Source organism: Uloborus diversus, chromosome 6 (assembly GCF_026930045.1).
Source record: "Uloborus diversus isolate 005 chromosome 6, Udiv.v.3.1, whole genome shotgun sequence".
Classification (NCBI taxonomy): Eukaryota; Metazoa; Arthropoda; class Arachnida; order Araneae; family Uloboridae; genus Uloborus; species Uloborus diversus.
This window is the reverse complement of record NC_072736.1, coordinates 54,422,260-54,445,279: the sequence shown is the minus strand read 5'-3', so window position 1 is coordinate 54,445,279 and position 23,020 is coordinate 54,422,260. Positions and strand designations below refer to the sequence as shown.

Sequence of the window (23,020 nt, the reverse complement as noted above, 5' to 3'; positions counted from 1 at the left end):
TGCGGTAGTGCGAACCGATAAAGAAACAACAAAAGTTCGTATGGTTTTTGACGCATCGTCAAAGGGTGCAAATCAAAAATCTTTGAATGACTGTCTGTACTCTGGGCCTGCTTTGAATCCTCGGATTCTTGATGTGATTTTGAGGTTTCGCGAATCGGAACACGCGTTTTGCAGTGATATTCAGGGTGCATTTTTAACCATTGGTATAGCTGAGGAAGATAGAGATTATTTAAGATTTTTTTGGTTTCCGAAAGAAGGGGACTCTAAGTCTTACAGAATATTACGTATGGCTCGTGTGTCCTTCGGAATTACGAGCAGTTCATTTATATTGGCTGCTACGATTAAGCACCATATACGAAAGTACAAAGAGGTTGAGAAGGAAGCTTACGAATTGCTAAATTCTTCCCTTTATGTAGATGACTTGTTCGCAGGTTCATCAGAGTCCGCTGGTAAGGCGTTCGATCTATCTAAAAGCGCGAAGAGATTCTTAAAGACGCAAATATGAAATTACGTAAGTTTAAAACTAATTCGGCGGACTTAAGAAAATTATGGAACGACAATGGTATTAAGATAGAGGAAACCGATAAATTAGGTGAGCGTCCTTTAAAAGTTCTAGCCCTAATCTGGAATTTAGACAATGATACATTCAAATTAGATGTGCAACCATTACTTGACATAATGAAAAATTTAAAGAATTCAAAGCGATGTGTTCTGCAAACGGCCACGAAAATCTTTGACCACGTAGGTTTTGTATCCCCGTTCGTTTTAATTATAAAATGTTTGTTGCAAGAAATTTGGGAAAGTGGCTTAGGATGGGATGAGGAATTACCTAGTGAGTTAACGAAAAAATGAAAAGCTTGGTGTGCTCAAGTTTATCTTTTAAAAGATTTCACCATCGACAGAAAGTACTTTCCGTATCCCGTAGATGAAGCGAAAGACTTGCAGATCCATATCTTTTGTGATGCAAGCCCCAAAGCATTTGGGGCAGTTGCGTATTTTCGTTATGTGAGTAAGGATGGAAATATATCCACAAGTTTCATAACTGCTAAAAGTCGAGTTGCTCCTCTCAAGAAGATAACCCTACCTCGACTGGAACTTTTGGGTGCAGTGTTAGGCTCAAGAATTTTGAATTATTTAAAAAATAGTTTCAATTTCCCAGTTTCGAAAGTTTACCTTTGGAGCGATTCTTTAATTACCCTGCATTGGATAAAGGGAAAAGCTTCAAAGTACAAGCAATTCGTATCAAATAGAATAATTGAAATCCAATCAAAAACTGACCCAAGAGACTGGCATCACTGTAACTGCAGAGATAACGTGGCAGATTACGTTTCGCGTGGAGTTTCAGTCGAGAAGATCTTAAGTGATGAAACTTGGATCCATGGCACTGAATGGTTTTGCATGGCGGAAAGTAATTGGCCAAAAACTACGAATTGCAATTTTTCTCCAGACGAAAGTTGTGATGACGGCGATCGTAGTGAACAAGTAATTGCTTTTGCTTGTGAAATTGAAGCAAATTCAACCGCAATAATTGACTTGACAAAATATAGCAACTTAAGAAAACTATTACGTGTTACCGGTTGGGTACTTCATTTTGTTTACAAAATCCGAAAGGGTTCAAACAAGCGAAGCAACGAATTAACTGCAGAAGAATTAGATGGTGCCGAAAAATATTGGATTAAAGCTGTGCAGAGAGATGTTTTTGCTGAAGAAGTCGCTTGTTTGAAACAAAATAAACCCTTATGTAAGACGTCATCAATTTTAGAATTCATCCCGTTTCTCAATGAAGATGAGCAATTACGGGTTGGTGGACGACTACAAAAATCTAAGTTTACATATGTACAAAAGCATCCTGTTCTATTACCGGCCAAGCATCACTTTGTGAATTTATTAGTTCGAGATTCGCATAATAAAGTGTTTCACGGTGGAATTAATAAAACTCTCTTAGAAATCCGAGAGCAATTCTGGATCATTAAAGGGAGGCAGACTGTGAAAAATATTTTGAAAAAGTGTGTGCTGTGTAAAAGATTCAATTCATCATCTGGTGTTCAAATTACTGCACCATTACCGAGTGTTCGCGTTGAGCAATCAGATGTGTTTGCCACTGTAGGGATCGACTTCGGAGGACCTCTCTACATAAAGAACAGCGACGAAAAGCACTACATAGTTTTGTTTACGTGTGGTGTGACTTGAGCTCTGCATTTAGAACTCATCAACAGCTTGACTACCGAAACTTTTCTTTTGGCGCTTCGGCGTTTCATTAGCCGTTGTGGATTGTGTTCTACAGTTGTGACTGACAATGCAAAAACCTTCAAGCGAAGTGAACTTGAGCTCAAAAATCTGTGGAATGTCATTAGCCATCCTATGGTTAAAGCTTTCTACGCTAAACATAAAATCCACTGGCAGTTTATAGTCGAGCGAGCTGCTTGGTGGGGCGGCTTCTACGAAAGGCTTATTCGGTCAGTCAAACTTGCTGTAAGAAAGACTGTTGGTCGGACAACACTATCTCGTGAAGAACTGGAGACACTTTTGATTGAAATAGAAGGAGTGCTTAATTCTCGGCCTCTTACCTATGTATTTTCTAGTGTAAACGAACCTGAACCCTTAACTCCATCCCACATGATTTTAGGGCGTAGAGTGAGTAGTTTACCACCTGCCAGGCTTGATTTTGATTCTAACTTGTCGAACAGGAAAATTTTGATTAGAAAATTTAACTTTCGGGAAAGATTACTAAATATGTTTTGGTATAAATGGGCTAAAGAATATATTTTGCTGTTAAAATCTGCTCATTGTGTTTCACCAACAGGTAAAATTAAAGAATTTAAAGCTGAGGATGTGGTTTTAGTTCATGATGAAAAACTTCCCAGGCATTTTTGGAAATTGGAAAAAATTGTGGAAGTATTTCCTGGCAGGGATGGTAAAGTACGTTCTTGTAAAATAAAAACTCAAAATTCATTAATTAAAAGACCTGTTCAATTGTTATATAACTTAGAACTTGATGAATGATTATTTGCTAAAGGATGTTATTGTGTTATGATATGTTTGAATTTATCATTTCTTTTATTAATATTTTGTTCTTGGATGTTATTTTGAATTGCATAACTAATGGTAATTTGTGATTTGTTGTTGTAAGTTAGGAATGAACCCTCTGGTCATTCGGGGGAGGGGGGAGTTTGTTGAGACTAACTGTAACTGTGGCTGAACCGCGCGGAAAACGATACGATTGCAGCTCTGACGAGCATGGGCGGATTTATGGGGGGGCAGAGGGGGGGCAATGCCCCCCCAGTTTTGGGAGGACTATGTAATAACAACACATCTTCCAAAAATTAAAAAAATATATATTATTTTTCCTTTTTTGAATAGTTCAGAAGGGCATGGGTGGATTTATAGGGGGGCATAGGGGGAAATGCCCCCCAGTTATGGGAGGACTTTATATAGTATCAACACATCTTCCAAAATCTTAAAACAAAAAAATCAAGACTTTTTCTTTTTTGAATAGTTCAATGAAAATGAAGAGAAAAGCGAATTTCCTTTTCTGATGGGAGAAAAGAAAAGGAAAAAAAACGAACATTAAATATACAAATAGTACAGCTGTCACTGGGGTGCTGAAAATGTGTCTAAATTCACTATTTTGGACTGAAAACCATTTGGGCAAGTATATGAATGAAAATATAGGCTAAACCGAGCTATACATTAAGCTGCAACACTTATAATAATTGACGATTATTTTAACAAATTAGAACCTAAAGCAAAGGGGGGGGGGAACTCCCCCCACCCCACCCCATTCGCGCTAACAGAACGATCCACTCGTTGTGATTTGTGTCCACATTTAAAGTATATTTCTGCATAATATTTATGTTCTTAGTATATTAATTTGCCTTTTGAGAAATTCTAAATAAGTTTTTTTTTCCTTCTCCCCCCTCTCCTTCAAAGAGAGAGAGAGAGAAAATAAATACTATCGCAAACTGAATAAATTTCAGTTATCTGAGTGTTTTGATTAAATGAATCTTTTTACTTAGAGGGAGAGTACAATTTTACTTACTTTATAAATACTGTTTAAAAAGTAAGGTAAGTCATAATCATCTAAGTCTAAGTGAATCAGTCCTTGTCATTATGGAAATCTAAATAATTGAGTCATCAAAAATTTTGGAAAAATTTGCTGAAATTTTATAAAAGTCTATAAAAGCCTAACAAAGATTGGTAAAATCGTAAAAATCCTTTAACCGTAAAAACTGACGAATTTTCGTAAAAATTACAAAAAAATCAAGCAAAAATTTGCAGGTAAGAGTGTATTACAAATGGGACTGAATTTGCCTATAAGATAAACAAGCTATTGCTTAGGGCCCCTGCTTTGAAGTGGGTCCCTAACTCCCAAAAAAATTCATGATTCGTTCCTTAAAAAATGGAAATTGCTTGAAAAAACTAATTTCATTTTTAAGTGCTTGAAAACCTTGAATATTTGGAAACGTGTGGCTTCAAACCTTAAATTTTAAAATTTTCTAACAAATGGTAGAGGGGGAGGAATGCCAAAATATGTCAAATTCAGCTCCTTGCCACATCCTGTATTAAAAATGTAAAAATCATGGTCCTCACGTTGGTAACATATTATTTCAAATAAATTTTTGTGACTCACATATTTCATATCTTGCTATTTATTCAATCCCGAATGCAGTATTTTGGAAATTATTTTGTATTGATTGCTTTTGTCTTACTTCTTCTGCATATTGTCTATCTGTTTAGCACGGAAAAAAATACTCACTACTTCTATTTCTATTCGTTTTCTGCTCCACTTGCAACTGAAGAAAAGTTGTTGTCATGAGAAATGTTTGGTTTCTTTTTTCTTTTAAATTTAAAATAACTATTTCTCTCAAAGTTAGAACAGGACTGTAAAAATTTACAATCAAGTACTAAAATATCAGAGACTGGAAAGTACAAATGAAGTACATTAAATAATTTTATTTATTCTAGACTCCTTGAAAATAATTAGATAAGTCTTTGAAAATCCTAAGCAAAATGGGTTCCAATTACTACTGCATATTGTTAATCTGTTTAGCCAGGAAAAAAAATGTTACACTACTTCTATTCCTTTTCTCTATTCCTTTTCGTTTTCTGCACTACTTATAATTAAAAAAAGGTTGTTGCAATGAGAAATCTATCTTTTTCTTTCAAACTTAAAATGGCTGTTTCTTACAAAGTTTGAACAATACTGTACAACTGTATAATCTACTCATCAATTTCTATGCCTATCCAGTTAACCTTTATAAGGCTTCATAATGCAGAATTTCATATCCATTTTACAAAATTTCCTCCGGGGGAGAAACCCCCTGCCCTCTAAAATTGGAGATGTTCTATTTCCCACTTAAAAGGGAGCCCTGCGTCACTCTCTTGATATCAGCTCCCTCTCTTAAGGTCAATTCAAAAAGGACAGCATGAAAACACACATTAATGAAAACGACACACAAAAAAGTAAAGCATGGACTTATGCAGCACGGGAAACAGACAAAAACATGGGAGTGGGGGGCAATAAAAATGTTGCTAAAAAAAAAAAAAATTCTTGCCCCCCCAGGAACTCAGTCCTAAATCCGCCTATGCTGACGAGCGAGCAGATGCGTTCCAATTCTTCTTGTGTGTATGTACTTGTTTTGTGTCGTCTGTCTAATAAAGTGTTGGGATCCTCAATTATGCAGTTTGGAGTTCTTGACCCTTCCCTTCTGACAGGTAGGAGCATTTTCTACTTTTGAACTTGATCTTTATCTTGATATTTAACAGAGGGATACTTTCACGAAAATATAAAAATAAATTCTAGATAGTTTTTTAAATTATTTCGGAAAATTATAGCTTATTCTCAGCTACTTACAATGAAAAATGATCAAAAACCATTTTTTGTTTCTATTATTGCACTGTCCAGAGTCATTTGATGGTTCGAAATTTTACACTTCTAATAGCAAAGGTTAAGGTAACTTAATCAATGATAGTAGACTTTTTTAGAAGTTTTTTTTTTACATAGAAGTTTTACGTATCAACTGAGTTTTGCGGCATCATTTTATTTCATTCGAGAAGATTTCGAAAAAATTGGAAAATTGGCGATATTTATCCATTGGCGTCAGTTTTTTGGCACCAATGCCAGAGCAAGAAATGTTTTTCCTACGCATACGTAAACAAAGAGTAGAGAAATTTATATAGGGTTACCAGAGGGCAACATGGTATCTAAAAGGAAATTATTCCCGCCAAGAATTTGACGGCCGCGCCAATTTCCCAATAATTGAAATGTCCCCTTTCTTCATTTATTTTACGATTAACATACACAAAGCTTTGGTTCTATTAGGGCTTTTTTGGTGTAAAAGTCTTAATAGGCTATGCTATGCCAGATACAGAAAGCAAAATTATAATAAATTATTACTGTTTGGTATTGTGAGTACATGTAAAAATTATGTGTTCCCAGATGTACAGTAAACGAATGTACAAGAGTAAAAATAAAAATATTAGAAACAGGAAAATTCATATAAGTTTTCTCAAATATTCAGTAATGAATATGGTCCAATTTCGACCACTGGGTGAACCCTAGTATTTATATATAAATGAAGGGAGGAAATATGCTTACTTTGCAGCTTCAGGATTGATATTGGTTTTAAATTCTTCAATGTGCTGAAGTTGATTCGCAATAGCCATCAAAGTGATTTTCAGCTTTTCTGTTTGAATTTCTGTACCAATTTTATCCAACACTGCAAGGAACTCCTTTCTAATTTTTTCAAATGCCTCAATTAACTTGAGAAAATCACAACAGCTGCACTGAAAATAATTGCATATGTTCCAAAATTAGCTTAATAAAATCAAACAAACGATAGTGACACAAAAATGCACATGGTATATAAATATCAGGTTCTTTTTGAAGACTTTTATGTATCCAGAATGCTTGGGTTTATGAATAGACCTATTTCAAACAAATCTAAGAAGGTTTTTCTACCTTTATATAGGAGTTTAGTAAGACCCCATTTCGAGTATGCAGTGCAGTTTTGGTTGTCTTATCAGAGGAAAAATATTTATGCATTGGAAAGGGCTCAAAGAAAGGAAACTAAACTAGTAACAGGACTTTCAGATTTAGATTATGATACCAGACTTAATAGGCTTAATATGTATAGCATGGAGCAAAGGAGGGCCAGAGGGGAGATGATTCAGTTGTTTAAATTTATCAAAATGAATGATGTTAATGGATTAGATTTTAGCACTGAAAGCAGGACGAGGGGTCATTGTTTTAAGCTATTCAAATCTCAAGCTAAACTTGAAATTAGGAAAAACTCCTACTTTAGTAGGGTTGTGGGCACTTGGAACAGCTTACCGGAAGAAGTGCTAATGAGCAAGGGGGTGGATAGCTTTAAGAGGGCCATTGATCTTCATTGGGGACTAATAAAGTGACAGGTACCAGCCTAGCTGAGCCCACAGCCTGTTTCTGGTTGTCACGTTTGTATTTGTGTTTTATCTTTACAGATTTTAGCAGGGTTTCAAGTAAATATTTAAAATCTTTTCATGCAATCCCGCATCGAAAGAACAGCAATAAAATTCTTTTTGCTGGTTGGGGTTGTAGTCATTGTTACTTACCTGACTGTCCTTACAGTTTTGAAAATTAAGCTAATAAGTACTATGATAATGGCAAAATGGATAACTTCTATAGTTAAATAACTATATGGAAAAACTCTTTGAAATACAAAGTTTAGAAATCTTATAACATAAAGTAAGTCACAAAGCTGTTGTTGATAAATTTCAATCACCTTCTCTAAACTTTTTCTGCGTCCATTAGAGCATGATTGATTTTTTTTTTTTTTTTTTTTTTGACTCTTACCAGTCACAGTACCTAAAAGAACCTTCTTCAAACTAATACAAATCATCTTAAAACTTCTATAAAACAGAACCACATCAGACTTATTAATATTGATTATCGAGAAAAAAAAGGCCTTGAGAAATCAAAGTTATCTTCAGTTATGATTGCTTTAACACTAGAAAGACGGAAGTGGTCATTTTGACCACAAATGAGTTTCAAATGCTTATACTTGCTGCTTTTAATTTTCAAACTTTTTTTCCTTCATTGACTTTTCCTAACTATTTATTAAGATCTCACAAAACTATTTTTTTTTTCTTTAGGCTCATTATTACAGTCGCTATAAATGTTTATACCTAGAAAGATGGATTTTGACCGCTCAATGAACTGTTATTTGTGCTTCCGTTCTGTCTCTTTTCTCTTACCAGACGTGTGTACTATGGATTATTGTTATTTGTCAGGGTGAGTAATGTTCTTTTAGACTTCAGTAGCACCTGCTGGTCAGGTTTCGTTCTTTGAACTGTTAGGAAAATGCGAAACACCTGCTTGAAACATCGATCTTTTTTTCCTTTGGTGATATTGAAGTGCTCAGTCAGTTCATATTCACACAAACATTTTTTCGCAGTAACACTTGAATTTAGAATTCATTGACAAGCTTATCAGTACATGAATTCCTGAAACTTTTGCAGATTTATCTAAAACATATTCTGATTTGGTTGAACATGAACAGTCTGAACTCAGTTATCTGAAGAGGAATATATTCCTAGTAATGAAAATAAGTTGCTTTCATCAGATTGTTGCAAACATTTTTCGGACCTAGATTTGCAGAAAAAGACTGTTCTTAAGAGTCAGAATCAGATGAAACCTCGCTGAAAAAAACTGATGCACAAGATATAGAAACCGGTAAAGGGAAGAGGGTCCAAAACTGGAAGAAAAAAAAATTTCAAAAACAGAATTCTCCATTTTCACCTCTACTGATTAACTTTGCTACATATAATAAAGTCTGTGCCTCAAGAAAAATATTTAAACAGTGTCAAATGGAACAATGCGGAAATAAATCTACGAACATTTGTTCTGATTGCAAAAAAACTGTTTATGGATCATATACAGGCAAAGTGAAAATGATGAGTATTCCTAAATACTGTAAAAGATAGTAATGTATGATATATTACGTACAATATATAGGTAATTTTAAAAACAAACACATGCATGGTTGAAAATACTTGTTAGTTATTACATGATAAGAAAAGTTCCTCTTTTTTGTACAAATTTTCTCTTTTTCAATACCAATTTTGTAAAGCAGGTGTATTTCTCTTGATCAAACATAAAATTAAAAAAAAACTGCCTGAGATTGATTTGCAGACTATATTATGATTAAAATGTTAAATCAATTTCTGACATATTGAAACAAAACTTTCCTATGATTGAAAATCCTGAAAAGAAGAAACTTCCAATCTTTTAAGTATGGCAGTCAAAATGGCAGCTGCTAGTCTTTCTAGGTATATGGAAAACGCCATCCTTCTAGGGTTAACAAAAAGAACAAAGCAAGTATTTATTTAACTATAATTTTTTTTAGTTATTAAAGCATTTAAATACATACCTATGTGCTCCTGACACCTTCAAATTATTTTTGTTAATACAGGAGTTTTTTTCATTTAGTTTTGGAAATTATTCTTTTTTGTTTTGTTACAAGGGCAACTCATTGTTATTAAAACTACTGGAGAGGTGATGCCTTATCTTTTTTCAGAATTTCTCAGTCTTAAAATTGTTGCATTCACTAGTCCATGAAAAAATCAGTCATGTGGGAAATTAATAAATATACAATTTAGAAAGACAGAAAATCCATTTATAAAAGGTAAGATAGCACACCATTTGAAGATTTCATAAATAAGATTTGGCAAGAAATGACAAAAAATTTAAAACTTACCTTGCCGTGTAAAACAGAACACAAAATCTTTTCTAAATCAGTCATTCTATAAAGTGTATTTTCGATAACTTTAAAAATAACTGAATCAGAATGAATTATTTCAGTAACAATGTCTAATCTTTCATTTATGAGTCTGAAAATAAATAAAGAAATACAAACATTTTACCTTTATGTATCAAAAAATCTAAATGAAAGATAAAAAAGAAGTTTAATTTATCTTATTTTTAAAAGAATAAAATAACCAAAAAATTATTACTCATTTTGCATGTGGCTATAACGGAAAAAAATCCTTATAGTAAATTATAAATTCAATGCAATATAAAATTTGCTCTTGTCCTATCACACCATAGCTGCTAACTTATTTCTAAAAATGCTGAAGATTTTAGGTGACATTATTTTGGAATGATAAAATTAAACCAGCTGTTTTATTAATGAAATTAATTGAATGGTTATTATGTGTACTTACTACCATAAAATTTTTATTGAAAACAATTAAACACTAAGTCTTGATTAGATATAATTAATATAGTACTTTGATACAAATTTAAATAAATCTTGTAAATGTTAGTTTATTATCAATATCTTTAATTACTTCATCAATAAAAACAATTGATTATGAACTTGATGGGGAGAGTTATGACCCCCCTATAGCCCACTGGCTGCGCCACTGCTTTTTAACATGTGCAGTTTTGAATTAACAAAGGCATACTTTTCAGAAAGAGCACTAATGCCAATATTGGATCAAAGTATGATAAGGAATGACTTGTACAGAGTAGTCTTCTTGCAATGTTTGCTATAATATTTCTGATTGGATATCAAGGCATGGGTATTAAACACAAAACTAAGAAAATGCACAAAATGGTGAACCAGAATCAGGGGTGTCCAACCCTTTCCCCTAAAGGCAAGAGGGCATCCAGTAAAAATGAGAATAGTACCCTTCAACCCCATTAAAACTTTCTATGGGGCAGTCTGCGCCATGACCCATTTAGGTGGACACCTCTGACCAGAATAATTAAGTGATAAAGCAGCAAATGAAAATCCAAACCGGTCAGATCAATGTTGTTGCTGAAAAATTCAACCCGATTCTCATAAGCCTCAGATTAGTTTTTCATACAGTTTTCAACACAGTCACTTGAGAAATTTGATATCAGATTGGCGATTTAAATGAGATTTCATCATTGTTACTGGTTTAAAATGACAGAGGACGTAGGCAGAGGCGTAGATAGACCCGACTTTCGGGGGGGGGGGGGGGTTACTTCTTATATATATATATATATATATATATATATATATATATATATATATATATATATATATATATATAATATATTGCTTACCTCAAGAGGATAAATAATGAATCCAAAAAAAAAAAAAAAAAATCAGGGTCCAAAAAGCAATAAAAGACTTTTTCTTGAAAAAGATATGCTTAAAGTTTCTTTTACTGTCAAAATGATTCCTTAAACTGGCAATAAAGCACTTAATAATGTAATAATAGAATAAATACCTAACAAAACTAATAAAGAGGAATTTTAATCAAGAGCCCATATTGTCTTTATTATCGATTTCAAATTTTCACAATCATATTTCAAATTTCTATAAAAAGTTTCTTTAAGACCCCGTATTTCAAAACCTCTTTATCTCGATTTTTTTTCTTTAATGTGAAATTCGAAATATACAGATTCGACTGTATGCAATGAAATATGACTGTATTCCCACTGCGCGGCTCATAAAATTAAACATATTTAACAATTTACAGAATCTATGACAAAGAAAGGCTGCATATACGTGGATTTAACAAATCAATCTCATTTTTAAAGCAAAGTGTCAAATTTCACTCAATTATCAAAAAATTGTCGCAGCAGAGGGAGGCGTCTTATGCTTGAGGGTCACACATGGAGATTTTCAATGGCATTGGGGGGGGGGGGGGGCAAAGTGAATTTTTGACCTTTGTTACTCGAAAAAAAGTCGTTTTGATTTTTTTTCTTTTTTTTCTTTCTCTTCTCTCTTCTTTTCTCTTTTTTTTTTGAGACTAACGTTTCGGGGGGAAGGGAGTATCCCCAAAACCCCCCCTTAGCTACGCCCCTGGACGTAGGATAATAGTCTGAATGTAGTGTGTGATTGAATTATGCGAGTTTTGGATTCTACAGTACGGATTGAGGTTATTTGAAGCAGCACAACTCCACAAAAAGGAACAACTTTATCAGCCAATGCAGCGATTTTGAAAAAGAAAGTGAAAGCCAATTGGCGTGAAATTTTGTAGTCATGTAGAACCTCATTCCTGTCATGACATTATCATTCATAATGAAAATGAACTCTCTTGTGGTTTGAAAATGCTCAGATGTTTTAATGAATACATACTAAAAAGGTTGGGGAAAGGTGGAAGATTTTATTTTCTGCACAGAAGATAGAACAAAAATGTAAGAAGTTACTGCAAAATGGAGAAGATTAGAAGCTATGCCATACTGTATGTAAATGGTATGACCTAGCTAAAGTATATTTTCTATATAGCAAATATTGGTAGCATTCGAAAAAATTTAGTTAAAAAAACTGTAAAATGGTTATGAAACATTTTCAAATACTTATGAAAACTGCTTTTTATAGGCAACTAAGTAAAGTTCTAATCATAGCAATTATATTTTTAAATCAAAGTATAAATCTGCAGTTAGTTTCTGACTTTGTACTGTTACTTCGACATTTAACAGTTACTAGTGTTCACAAAACTACAATGTTAAAATTATTGTAATTATTTTTATGCCATTACTGACAATTTTTCTCCACATCACAAACTAACTGCTCTGTAGCCTAAAAAATTACAGATCACAAGAACAAACTCTTCTTAAAAAGCTTTTAAACTACTAAAATAAAATAAGTAAGAAGTGAAATAGTTAGAGAAATTCCTTAACCTAGTTATAAATTGGATTGTAAAATAATAACTTACTTTAGGCATTTTAAAGGCTTAGAAATCCACTTTTTGAGCATTCGTTCACCAAATTTTGTTGATGTTTTGTTAATAGCCCAAAACAAGCTTCCATATTCTGAGTGACAAGAATTGTTTTCCAAAAGTTCTAAACCTTTTACAGTTGCTGCACTTAATTCCATTTTCCTTTGCTCTGAATACAACTTTATGTATCTAATTATAATAATAAAAGCACAAAATTACAAGTAACATTTATTAAAGAGTAAGTACAGAATTAAAGTTATAAGCAATGATAAATATGGGATTTTAAAACTGTATGAATAAAGCAGAGTGTCTTCCTGGGAATCTCCCTTTTTGTCAGATTTCCACCAAGTCAAAAACAAAGTTAAATTAAAAAAAAAATGAAAACTCCTCCCATCCACTCATGGCACTTCGCAAAATGTCCGGGTGAATCTTTCAGACTCATAGATTAGACATAGATCCCAACATACCACCTACCCCAGATTTTTCAGTGGATATACAATAGGCGCCGCTTAATGTGATCACTTTGGGACAAATACAATTTGATAACAATAACCGAAAAGAATCAAGAAGACACAAAATAATGTTTTTTTTTTTTTTTCAATTAAGGTGCATTTATTTTGGCAACCTCAAATTAAAATCACAATGACTCAACTGAACGCAGTTTCAAATTATAAATTATTAAATTAACAGAATGGAAATATCTGAATTATAAAAATTTAAAGCTAAATTATGCAATTTTTAATCACATAGTAATAGGTGAAGTAAAATATGACAGTTTTCCCTGACATTCGTAAACCAGTTTCAGAGCACATTCAGTTTTTCTATCTTTTCCAGCATGGTTTTGCTTGTTGTTACAATTTTAATTTAACTTCGCTTTGTTTTCAATCTCGACATAGTTCTTTAATAGTTGACAAAGTAATGGCAACAATTTAGGTCCTACATCAATGCCTGCAACATGTCCAGCGACTGAATTTTCTTAGGTGCAAAAGAAAGTTTCCTTAGGGGGAGTCTGTGGTCACTGGGTCGAACTTTCTATAGCTTCATTCTTAGAAAAATTTTAAATTGCTATTGAAAACCACAAAATGCTACACAGAAAGTTAGTCTCGTCAGGGTTTGCCTATGTATTTCTGTTAATTGAGGAACAAAAACGGAGAAAAAATTGAAAGTTTATGGAAAAGTGATAACAATAAACGAAGACGCTGATTACAATATCCGACTTTTTTAACTTGTGTTAACATACAATTGTTCCGGGACTTCGTGATTCTGATAACATTAAGCGAATGATAACATTAACCGTCATCACATTAAGCGGTGCCTACTGTATAAGAGCTCAGATTTGTGATGGTCATAAGATCTTTCCAGAAAGCTATTGGTGTTCTGTTGGTGAGGCTTCACCTGCTCACATTTTAGTTTGTTTGGGATTTGCAAAGGATGAGATCCTTTGCAACCAAGGGCGCCCATATAGGGGGGCATGGGGGATTGAGCCCCTCCCCACCCACCCTTAGAAATGAGAACTTCCTTGCTTTTAGTGCTTTTTTTCTTTGCAAAAATGTATAAAAATTTCTTTTCCAGCAATTAATGTATAAGTTATTAAAAATGTCAAATTTTAATATCTCTAATCTGTACTGAAATCGGTTTCCATGGGGAAAATATTCTGTTAAACCATGGGGGAAATTTTGCATATGGGCACCCTTGTTTGCAGCCTACAATTATTTTTAAACTTTTTAGAGATATTTGGATTCATGGAGATTGTCTAGCCCTGCTAGAAAATTCCAAAATTAGTTTAAAATGATAATAATAATAAATAAATAAATAAAATAGAGCTTTTGTTTGAACAAATGTTTTTTACACAAATTCAATCTATATTAGAGCTTCAACGAATTTGGTACATAGGTACTTTGGCATCAAGAGTAGGATGTAAAAAGTTTTCAAAAATTAAAAAATATTCTCAAATTTTAATTTTAGAACCATAGAATTGGTCCTTCTACAATAAAGAATTACTCCATGGTTTTGAATTTGGCACCATTGCAAATCCTGTAAAAACTCCTTCAGGTGACGTTTCTTTTCCATGTTAAAGCAGTTCCATAAGTCAGTTGTATACATTTTTATTTTAGCAGAACTTAATTTTTGAAAGCATCACCTGCAGGAGTTACATATACAGTGGAAAAATAAAAAATAAAACAGATAAATTAATTTGAAATATTCTTCCAGCTGCATGAAAGTTATCTGCTTTTGTTTTCTGTTGTAATGTAATTGAACTTTCAGTAAAAAATAAAAATATAGCATAACTATTAAATGCTATAGTAAAGTGTGTTCCAAACAGTAAGAAAAATCACTTTATTGTTCATTGAGACTTAAGCTTTGAACGAATTTGAGTTACTAATCCTTAAAAATGAAGCAGTGGGGAGCAAAGAGGTGTAAGTGGATTCTTAAGAGGTTTGAGTAAAATGCTTGCTAAGTTCAAACCCTAGGTAGGCTTTTACTGAAACCTTTTTCCAAAGCATGCTGTATGTAGTAGTGTATATAGTATATATATGTATATGTAGTACATGTATGTATATGTATGTATATGTAGTATAGGTATGTATATGTATGTATAGGTATGTATATGTATGTATATGTATGTATATGTATGTATATGTAGTATATGTATGTATATGTATGTATATGTAGTATATGTATGTATGTAGAGAAGAGAAATTTTTGAAAGTACAGTGGAGCATCAAAAATCCGCACAAATTGGGAGAAGTGGTTGTGCGGATTTTTGATTTTGCGGATTTCAGGTCACTAAGGAAATAGCTGGGAGTTGTACCTTTAAATTGGAAAAATAAAAACAACAAGGAATAAAAATATAATAGTTACAGTTATTTACATTATTTAATATATACAAGTTGACAAATCATTAGCTATTAACATTTTGAAAACATTTCAGAAATTGTAGCTTGTTTCATATTTTTTGATAGTTTAAGCTTAAGTCTTTTTTGTATGTTATACAGCATTAGGAGTTCTTGCTCCGACACAATATCTTGTTGTTCTAAAAATTCCAGGTAGTGTTCTCCTACCTGAAACCCTCCGAGATTAGAATTTTTTCATTCAGCTCCGCTACAGCTCATCTTGCAGTCATTGTGTCGAATGTAAAGTAACACAAACCATTTTGCTAATGAGTGTAATAGCGTTGGGATCATTTATTTATCCTGTGATTTAGAGCTAAACGGTACGAAATTTGATAGCGGCGGATTATTGCTCAAAAAAACAGCAGTTTTACGTTCGCAAAAATGATTTTCTGGCAAAATGAAGTTTTGGGGAAAATCGACGTGGATTTTGGATGTTGGCGGATTTCAGGGTGGCGGATTTTTGATGCTCCACTGTAATTAGTGACTGTTTCTTAGATCAAATTGTAATTCAGGGTACTCAAGAGGACCTGATTTTGGATCTAGTTTTATGTGACATGGAAGGTTCTGTTCAAGGCTTATGTGTAGGGGAACGCATTGGAGATAGTGACTACAACAGTATTAGGTTTTAGATTAAATTTGATATGCACAAAGTAGAGAATTTTAGTCTTGTGCCCAATTTGAGAAATACTGATTTTGTGGCACTTAGGCAGAGTTTGAAAGCAGTTTTTTCTTCTGGATTGAACAATAGCAATGTGAATCTTCAGTGGGCTGAGTTTAAGGAAAATCTAGCAAAAACGGTTGGGGATCATGTTCTTTTTAGGAGAAAGGGTGTCAACACTAAAATTTGGCCAATGTGGCTCTCCAGGGAAACTAAAGATGCTCTAAATTACAAGCAAGCCGCTTTTCATAGGTTTAAAGAAACTGGTCACTGTGCAGATAGACTCCAATATTGTAAGGCAAAGCGTAAATTTAAGTACTTGGTACGGATTCAGAAAAGAGAGTTGGAGCAAAGACTGGCAGATAACATAGATCTGTGAGTCCTAAGAGGTTTTTTTGCTTCGGGGAAAGTTTGAAATAATCATATTGTGCCACTGGTTGATCACCGAAATTTCATTCAGGACGATAGTGATATTGCTAATGTTCTTAATAACTTTTTTTCGAGTGTTTTAACGATAACACTCGATAACGATTTCAACAGCTGACACCAGCAAGACACAAGCTATAGTACAGTTTGAGGACTTTGTATTTTCCAGGGATGACGTTTTACTTCATTTGAAAAAAATTAAAGAGACTAAGGCTCCGGAACCAGATAATATTTATCCAAAAATTTTGGTTGAATGTGCCGAGGAATTAGCAGATGTAATTGTAAATATTTTCAATGCTTCTTATAACTCGGGGGCAGTGCTAGAGGATTGGAAGCTGGCTGACATTACACCACTCTTCAAGAAAGGGTCTAAAGGGAGTGCGGGAAATTATAGACCTGTGAGTCTAACTTCAGTTGCAAAATTTTTGAAACATTGATAAAAATTAAGATTGTAAATATTTTAGAGACTAATAAATAATCTATTGACTAGTTTTTCAGTAAGGTTTCAGGAAAGGTAATTCTTGTGCAACTAATTTATTACATTTCTATCACAAAGTTACCATGGCTTTAGACAATAAGAAGCCTGTAGATGTTTACATTGATTTTCAAAAAGCTTTCGTTAAGGTACCGCACGTTGCTCTACTTAGCAAATTAGCTGATATAGGAATAGGAGGGAAAATTTTCATTTGAGTAAAAAACTGGCTGACTGGAAGGAAACAAAGGGTAGTTGTGAGGGGAAATTATTCTAATTGGAGTGAGGTTTTAAGAGGGGTTCCTCAAGGATCAGTGTTAGGGCCTATTTTGTTCATTATTTTTATGAACAATATTCATAAAAATATTTCTGGGAACATGAATTGTTTTGCTGATGATGCCAAAGTTATGGGGAGTGTAGAAAATGAAGAACAAGCAAATCAGCTGCAAGAGGATCTAGATCATATAACGGAGTGGGCTGATAAATGGGGTATGGCTGTTAATGTTGGGAAATGTCAAGTGCTACAGCTAGGGCATGGAAATAAGTGTACAAGTTATTATTTGCAAAGGCCAGTCATTAGTCAGACAGAAAAAGTTACTGATCTTTGCATCTTAATAAGTCAGGATTTAAAGTTTAGTCAACAGTGCAGCATAGCTAGTAACAAAGTTAATAAGATGCTTGGGTTTATCAATAGATCTACTTCAAACAAATCTAAAGAAGTTATTCTGCCCTTATATAGAAGTTTGGTAAGACCTCATTTGGAGTATGCTGTTCAGTTTTGGTCTCCTTATCTTAAGAAACATATTAATGTATTGGAAAGGGTTCAAAGGCGGGCTACAAGAGGCTAATAAATGTACTTTCTCATTTAGACTACGATTCCAGGCTTAGAATACTAAAAATGTACAGGCTTGAGCAAAGAAGAGACCGAGGGGACATGATTCAGTTGTTTAAATTTATTAAAACGAAAGATGTTACAGGGCTAAAGTTTAGCACTGAAAACAGGACAAGGGGTCATTGTTTTAAGCTATTTAAATCTCAGGCTAACATGGATATTAGGAAAAATTATTATTTTAGCAGGGTAGTGGAACTTTGGAACAGCTTACCAGAAGAAGTGGTAATGAGCAAGGGAGTAGGTAGTTTTAAGAGGGCCATTGATGTTCACTGGGGATTGTAAATTTACTAGGACCAGCCTAGCTGGGCCCATAGCCTGTTGTTCGTCATCACTTTTGTATTTGCACCACCCCTTCTTCTATTATCATCTCTTGCTTTAAAACAGAGGAGAGGTTCTCCTACCATTTGTGCTTGTTATCTTCAAATTTTTAATTTTGGCACGTACACTAGGGTGGGCCGAAATTTTTTTTTTTTTCGAAATCAATTTTTGGATAGTGCGCAAAAGTTGCATAGTGAGCTAGTTAGCACTCACAAAAAATGTCTTGGATATTAAAAAATATCTAGCCGGCGCTATTTGACACTGAAAAACCGAAAAAAAAAGAGAAAAATGAATTTTTATCGAAATTTTTTTTAAAAAACAAAATTTCAAATATTTTGCTGGAATGCACCGAAAATGTTATATAATGAGCCAGTTCGAGCTCATAAAATGTTTCATTGATTTTAATGAACATTTAACCACTCCTTTCCAACATCAAAAATTGGAGAAAAATGAAAAAATATTGAATTTCTTTAAAAACCAATGTGAAAATTATTTTTCAAAATTAAATCATCGACTAATTAATTAAATAGCACTATTAATCATAGTAATTATTATCACTTAATAGTATCATACATTTTCTAGAATTACATATAGAGATCATAAAATTTTGAAAGAGAAATCTTCAAATTTGATTTATAATAGCTCATGCATAATGAATATTATTTTTTGGAATAATATTGTCCCTTGTTATCAAATGATGAAAGTTCTTTCCTAGCTTGAAGTTTGGCACGAATGTATCCATCTCGTGCAGTTTCACTATGAATTTTTATTGCAGCTTCAGTTATTAGTTTCACACAACGTTTCACAGCTTGCGTGTGACGGGGAAATTTCTCGAAAGTGAACTATGTAGGCTGTTCTTTGCACATTTCTTTCAATTGTTGGTCTTTTACATGCATTGTAAGAGGTGGCTCTGTTACAACATAGTTTGCCCAATCAACTAAATCAACATAATCAACGGCTTCAAAATTGAGTTTAGGATGCTTAAAAAATCATACACCATCCAAGCTCTTCGTCTTCTTATTTCTAGAGTTCAGAATGCGCCTAACAGCTAATTCCCGAATGTATTTTCTTGAGTCAAACAACATTGTCAACAGTAGCTGTTCAGGATGGGCGAAATATGCATTATTTGAGAGAACTTTGAAAATTATCTCCTTAACGTGGTCTAGAAACTGCCTTGCAAGAGAAATCATTTTCCAAAAATGTTGGGCACCATATTGGCAGTTCGGTTTCATTTTTATTTCAAACCACATTGGAGCATAAGCTAACATTACATACTTTACAAGCAAGATTTTCTGATGGAGTTGGAGAGTCTATATACAAGCGTAACAAACGCTGCTAAAGCAGTATGAGGCATAGAAAATCTCATTTGACTTGTCATTGTTGATGGCGCATCAGTTTGCTTATGTTTTCTTGAAAGTGGATAGTTCAATTTAAAATCGTCATCTGTATTTTTTGTGCTTTCTCCTGATTCAAGCTCTGTTTCAGGTTCATTCAATGTAATATGACTTTCCTTAACCCTCAATCCACTTGTGCTGGGTACTGATATGTCTTTCTCATCCAAAACAGCACTTATTTCAATTTTCTGGCATCTTTTTTCTCTTTTTCGTAGTTTCTGGGTTGTTACCTTACCCACTTTCCCAATAGCCAGTTTTCTTACTGTTCTTTGATCAATTAGAAATTGTTTTTCTCTATCAGGGACTTTTGCTTTTTTTCTGCAATTACACGAATATAAATCTGCGCATTTTTGCAGGCACAAATGTCAAACAAAGTCGTAGCCTCTGCTTTAAATTTGCCTAGCTTTGATTGTAAAATTTGCATCTTTATATTCTTAGCTTTTTTTCTTGCGCTATTATATTTAGAATAATAAGATAAAATCATGGTAATCACTCTCCTTATTGAAACAACGGGAAGGGAAGCACGCTCCCAAATATCAATAACTTTTTTTTTGCAACTACAGCGGCTACACTTGCAGAAGATAGTTGCTTACTTCCTTCTCCCTTTATTTGCATTCCAGTGATTTGATATCATCTGATAATGTTTTCATATGTTGGAAGAAATAAAGCATCGGGAGGAGACAAATCTTTTCCAAGTCCAAATAGAAGGCTAATTGTGCTTGCTCGCGTTACTTTCTTTTTCGTACGTTTCTCCATAACAGTCGTATTGTATACCAAAACAAAGATAATAATGCAATGACATTCGAAATTTTTCTTTAACACGTTCTGCAGTGAACAATCGAATGCTCAGAATTTTGTTCTGACTGAAGCTCAGAGAGCAGCCAGCCGGGAAACTTTTCTTTCCCCAAAGATGGACATTGGACACAAGAGAGGACCCCTTTTTAAAATGGGCGTACAAATGTCGCATAAAATTGATTGAATTTTCACTGTTTTTCCTTGCGTAATTTTCACTGTAACGTATTGCGTAATATTTCAGTATTTACTTATTTCGAAACTACTTTTTTTTTTTTCATTTTTCCCATGTTTTAGTCTTAAAGAAGCGTAGCTAAATCTTCTATGAAATGTATAAATGTCTTTGAGGATTTCACTAATTCACTGACAGATACTTCTAATGTTTGCTGAAACTAGCTTCAAACTTTTATTTTTGCTCTTTTTTTTTGAAAAAAGTGCAGTTTTGCCCTTTTTTCCGTTTTTCAAGGTCAAATAGCGCCGGCTAAATATTAAACAAATTTAGCGAAATTTTTCGTGGGTAATAACGGGCCCATATAGCAACTTTTCCGCACTATCCAAAAACAGATTTCCAAAAAAAGTTTTTTCGGCCCACCCTAACTTACACCCCTTTCCTTCTACTTGCTTCAAATGTATTTTAAGATCAGCAATATCATTTTTTCTCTAAAGAATGGCTATAGAAAGATTGTAAAACTTTCAATTGTTTTAGATTTGAAAAAAAAAGAAATAAATAAATAAATAAAAGAAAGAAAGAAAAGAAAGCATAAAAATGTACATATAAGTAGAAAATAAAGACAGGTTATACTTTTTTACATTTAAGTGAAAGGTTAGATAAATTCAAATATTGCAAAATATTACCTGATATTTTTTAGTATGTTTGCCAAACCAAAGTTCTTCAAGTGAATTACAAGTGCTGAGAGACAAGAAATTATGAGAGGAGGCAGAGACAGAACAGTTTGCATATCATCCACTGTTTCAGACACTAAATCTTCAGTTTCCTGTCCTGATAAAAATTTTGAAATGTTCCCTAAAGCACTCGATTGTTCATACAATTCACTCCTTACATTTTCAACTCTTACAGATCTATAACAGAGAACATCAAATTGAAAATTTAAAAAAAATGTTATTAAAATCTCATTTGAAAAGAATAAAATTATACTTTTACGTTAATTAGTTTTGTCTTTATGAATGGGTTAGTTGGGTTAAAACTCAGACTAGCACATTTGTGTGAACAACAGAATATTTTACTATAAAAAAAAAGGAAGAAGAGTTTCATTTAAAAATACAGATTTTTTTTTTCAAGAATTATTTGTTTTAAATATTCTTTTTAACAACATAATTTGTAAGGCAGTGTCTTCTGGTTAATTGTAAGGCAAGGCGTAAATTTAAGTATTTGGTACGGATTCAGAAAAGAGAGTTGGAGCAAAGACTGGCAGATAACATAAACAGGAATCCCAAGAGATTTTTTGCATACGCTAATTCGGGGGAAAGTTCGAAATAGTCATATTGGGCCACTGGTTGATGAGCACGGAATTTTAATTCAGGACGATAGTGATATTGCTAATGTTCTTAATAACTTTTTTTCGAGTGTTTTTAACGATAACTGTATCTCAACAGTTGACACCAACAAGACACAAGCTATAGTACAGCTTGAGGACTTTGTATTTTCCAAGGATGACGTTTTACGTCATTTGAAAAAAATTAAAGAGACTAAGGCTCCGGAACCAGATAATATTTATCCAAAAATTTTGGTTGAATGTGCAGAGGAATTAGCAGATGTAATTGTAAATATTTTCAATGCTTCTTATAACTCGGGGGCAGTGCTAGAGGATTGGAAGCTGGCTGACATTACACCACTCTTCAAGAAAGGGTCTAAAGGGAGTGCGGGAAATTATAGACCTGTGAGTCTAACTTCAGTTGCAAAATTTTTGAAACATTGATAAAAATTAAGATTGTAAATATTTTAGAGACTAATAAATAATCTATTGACTAGTTTTTCAGTAAGGTTTCAAGAAAGGTAATTCTTGTGCAACTAATTTATTACATTTCTATGATAAAGTTACCATGGCTTTGGACAACAAGAAAGTAGATGTTGTTTACATTGATTTTCAAAAAGCTTTCGATAAGGTACCGCATGTTGCTCTACTTAGCAAATTAGCTGATATAGGAATAGGAGGGAAAACTTTCATTTGGGTAAAAAACTGGCTGACTGAAAGGAAACAAAGGGTAGTTGTAAGGGGAAATTATTATAATTGGAGTGAGGTTTTAAGCGGGGTTCCTCAAGGATCAGTGTTAGGACCTGTTTTGTTCATTGTTTTTATGAACGATATTCACAAAAATATTTCTGGGAACATGAATTGTTTTGCTGATGATGTCAAAGTTATGGGGACTGTAGAAAATGAAGAACAAGCAAAACAGCTGCAAGAGGATCTAGATCAGATTACGGTGTGGGCTGATAAATGGAGTATGGCTGTTAATGTTGGGAAATGTCAAGTGCTA

The 23,020-nt window shown here is 33.4% G+C and overlaps 1 protein-coding gene across 1 annotated transcript in view; it reads right to left on the bottom strand.

The window, feature by feature from the left end:
• The window catches only part of LOC129224762 (DNA mismatch repair protein Msh3-like), a 91,119-nt gene that overhangs the window by 42,905 nt on the left and 25,194 nt on the right, over positions 1–23,020 (bottom strand). The window contains exons 7-10 of the mRNA XM_054859310.1: positions 21,380–21,604; positions 12,676–12,867; positions 9,738–9,870; positions 6,599–6,786 (exon numbers count right to left, since the gene is read on the bottom strand). Of these exons, the coding sequence (XP_054715285.1) occupies positions 6,599–6,786; positions 9,738–9,870; positions 12,676–12,867; positions 21,380–21,604 (738 nt within the window). The remainder of the gene's footprint in view (positions 1–6,598; positions 6,787–9,737; positions 9,871–12,675; positions 12,868–21,379; positions 21,605–23,020) is intronic.